We start from the raw sequence: 3,559 nt of genomic DNA, 5'->3' as shown, positions 1-3,559 counted from the left end.
TTGACTATGGAATGTACATTGTTCATTACATTGAACATTTTATATGTACAATGTAATTACATATGTAGTAATTTCCTTACTGCATCCCATCACCTGTTGTTTTTTTCAACAGTTATTCATTGCATATTCACCAAAAATTGGTTACACTCTGCTGATAGTAAGACAACTGTGTGGCACACCATGTCAACCAGAGGGCGTAGCAGGATTTTATTCACTTCACAACAAAAAACATTGTGGCTTTACTTGTAAGGTTGCACTTTACTAGTACCTGTTAGCACCTGTTGCAAATCTATATCCCACAAAATGTCTTTTTATTGTTGTAGGAAGCTAATCCATCTGCTAAATCATCTGAAAATCCCACCAGTCTGTTATTTTTGTCATGTTGCATAATTCTGGGAAAATAGCCGCCTGTGTAATGGGAGGGGTTTTATCAACCACATTGAAGCTCCACCGGTCTTTAAATATAAGAGCTTCATATGTAGAAATGAGAAACAAGGTGTTCCACCTGAAGGTAAGACATCCCTATTAATGTAGTTTTTGTTCACTCTCAAAATAATTTTACTTTGGATTCTGGACTAAATCAAATGAACAGAGAATATGCACTCCGTAGGAGTGAGATCTTGATGATCATGATGATGAAAATAAGCCTTAAATATCACTTATACTTATTTAGTTTACAAGTCATTTAGATACAAAAGCAATGACAGCATAAAAAGAGCATGCTTATATACTCTCAAAAGTACAAGTATTATGTTTAGTTGATTCAAAGTTTAAAATAAAACAATAGACATCTGATGACAGAATTTTTTTTCAATCTTATCCTCAAAATTTTGTGTCATAATTACTTTTCCTGGCATGTACCTTTCATTAATCTCGTGTATAATTTAAATTGAACATGGGCTTCAGTCAGAATTTGCTTCTCTTCCTCAGCTCAGCCTCTTTTGAGTCATGGTCTCCATCTTTCCTGTTGCGCTGCTGGTCCTGTGTGCTCTCAGCTTGGCTCAGGCCCAGCTAAGACTTTTCAATCTTCGGGCCAGCAATCTTCCCTCTGACCTGCTTTCAACAGTTGACGGTTATGTCAAGGTGTTCTGTGGAGCAACCAGCCTGGGCAAGACTGCTGTTCGTAAAGACACAGCCAACCCCTGGTGGGAAGAGGAGTTCAACTACTTCCATGCTCTGGAAAATGATGAGGTGACGCTTGAAGTGTATGACGCTGACCTACTCTTTGATGACCTGGTGGGGGTCTGCCAGCGTCAGCTCCAGCCTGGAACCCATCAACATGACTGCTTTCTTAAAAAAGGCGGCACACTTCATTATTCCTACACCCTTGGCTGACACAGCCTGTAGTTTTGTGTACTGACATACATACTGGTACAACATGTTTAACATCCATTATTCCCACTCATGGTATGTATGATGTGATATTGGCTCAGTGATTCCATGCCTCATGATGTAATACCAGATTCTTTAGCAAGACAATACATTCTGGTACTGTTATCCAAAAGAATTGGTCCTTGTTTCACCGTTTTACAACCAGTGAAAAATAAAAATACTACTGCAACTAAACTCTGCCTGGTTATTATTGTAATCGCAGGATTTCTTATTCTTGTTGTTGTTTTTCGTATTATTATTTTTACGTCACTTCGCGGGGCTGTTTGGGGGCTTTATCATATTCAAAAACTCACCAAACTTCACCCAAAATTGTCCCCCGACAAAAATCTTTGGATTCTGGTGGAATCCGAAGTGGGGGTGGCCAAACGGCTCTATAGCCCCCTCCCAAAGTGAGTTGGGGGAAACCGAAGATCGTAGAGATCTGAAATTTGGTTTGTAGGTAGATCTCCCCAAATCAAGGAAAAAAGTCTCTTGGACGTACCCCCTAAAATGCTCAGGGAGGCAGCCATTTTGGGTCAAAGGTCAAATTGTGGCCATTTTTCCATTTTATTCACGTCGAACTTTAACAAACTCCTCCTAGGGACTTTGACCTATCGACTTCATTTTTGGTCAGGATGCAGTTAAGGGGTGTGGCATTAAAAGTTATCAAAATGGTTAGCTTTCGTACATGTTTAGGGGGCGTTCCGGGGCACTGAAGTTGGCGTACTCGCCACAAAAAACCAACCGCTACAACTTTCACATAGAAAGGTCAATAGACCCTTTTCACAGTGACGTCAGACAATGGCCGCCATAACTCAAAGCGGTGTATCTTTACTTCCGGTGTGATTTTACCTCGGGAAACCTGACTGAAAAATTCACGGATACTCATTATCTTAAGGATATAATAAAAGGTAAGGTTAATAATAGCAGCATTAAAGTGTTAGATAACCATCATTACTCATTGTCAAGCCATCATTCTCTAACTGTGTATAAAATAAACAGCCTCCGATTGGAGAGTAAACCAGCTAGCAGCAGCTTTCAGTGCTGCTGCTAGCTTGTTCACTTTCTGTATTAACTGTAATAAAACAGTATTTACATGTTAGCCTTCATCAGTCATTGTCAATTTATCATTCTCCAACTGTATTTAAAGAAACCAGCCTCCGATCGGAGAGTAAACCAGCTAGCAGCAGCTTTAGCCACAGTTAAGAAAAATATACACCGCTCTGTCAGTGCTGTAACGTTTAGAGGTTCACTTTCTGCATCAACTTTAATAAAACAGCATTTAAGTGTTAGCCGTTATTAGTCATTGTCAATTTACCATTCTTCAACTGTATTCAAAGGAACCAGCCTCCGATCGGAGAGTAAACCAGGTAGCAGCAGCTTTAGCCACAGTTAGGAAACATAAACACTGCTGCCTTTCAGTGGTGTGTTGTTAAAAGTTTCACTAAAATCACTAACAACTTCCAACACTGTTGTTTAGAAAAGCATTTTAAATATTGATCTAAGCACCATCTGCCAAATAATTTACATATTCTGATGTGATTCATAATTTCTCCTTTTGTTTTGTTGTCCATCTTTCTCAACAGTAGCCGACCTAACAACCTACCATATCTGGGATGGTCTTGTTCCTCTGTCCATGGCAGGTTCAGTCAATCAGCTGTGGGACATCTGCTGCCTAGTCAAAGTATCATGGACCTCTTGATTTAAAAGGAGAAACCAGTACAGAGCCTCCCTGCTCCTGCAAGTCACACTTCTTGGATGAACACTCATCCTGTGAGGCTGTGTTAGAAAGAAAATCTTTGTGTATCTATTCTATTAATAAATGAATTGATGTTGTGTAGAGTTCTGTAAAAACTATTGTTAATAGCTTCTCTTGAGTAATCTACATATGTGCAACTTTTACATTTAAATTGCTTCTTTTTGTAAATTTTACACATCTGGGAATGTGGAGGAGAGGAAATGCTCAAATTAAAGCTGCCATTGTGGACCAAAGACATAAGGTTTGTGGCTGTTTCTTTAAAACATCTATTTAATAATTACATTAAACACTGTACATGTAGATAATTACCACAGTTAATAATTTAAGTCATTGATAGAGAAAATGTATTTAGAAAAGGCATATCAATTTTATTTCAACAGTATGCACTCAGGGTTTACAACTCAAGAAGACATCCATGTTGGGTCCTTG

The 3,559-nt window shown here is 38.8% G+C and overlaps 1 protein-coding gene across 1 annotated transcript; it reads left to right on the top strand.

The window, feature by feature from the left end:
- Window positions 1-489: 489 nt before the first annotated feature.
- On the top strand, window positions 490-1,566 carry LOC103470670 (protein C2-DOMAIN ABA-RELATED 1-like). The gene is made up of 2 exons (XM_008419288.2): window positions 490-511; window positions 931-1,566. Exon 2 carries the CDS (start codon window positions 949-951, stop codon window positions 1,333-1,335), a length of 387 nt encoding a protein of 128 aa, XP_008417510.1. The 5' UTR covers window positions 490-511; window positions 931-948; the 3' UTR covers window positions 1,336-1,566.
- Window positions 1,567-3,559: the final 1,993 nt, after the last annotated feature.

The sequence above is a fragment of the Poecilia reticulata genome, linkage group LG9, assembly GCF_000633615.1.
Source record: "Poecilia reticulata strain Guanapo linkage group LG9, Guppy_female_1.0+MT, whole genome shotgun sequence".
In the NCBI taxonomy this organism is placed as follows: domain Eukaryota; kingdom Metazoa; phylum Chordata; class Actinopteri; order Cyprinodontiformes; family Poeciliidae; genus Poecilia; species Poecilia reticulata.
This window is presented reverse-complemented; position numbering and strand designations above follow the sequence as displayed.

Bases quoted from the DNA above. Each gene is read 5' to 3' on its own strand.
- LOC103470670 (XM_008419288.2), top strand. From the start codon at position 949: ATGGTCTCCATCTTTCCTGTTGCGCTGCTGGTCCTGTGTGCTCTCAGC.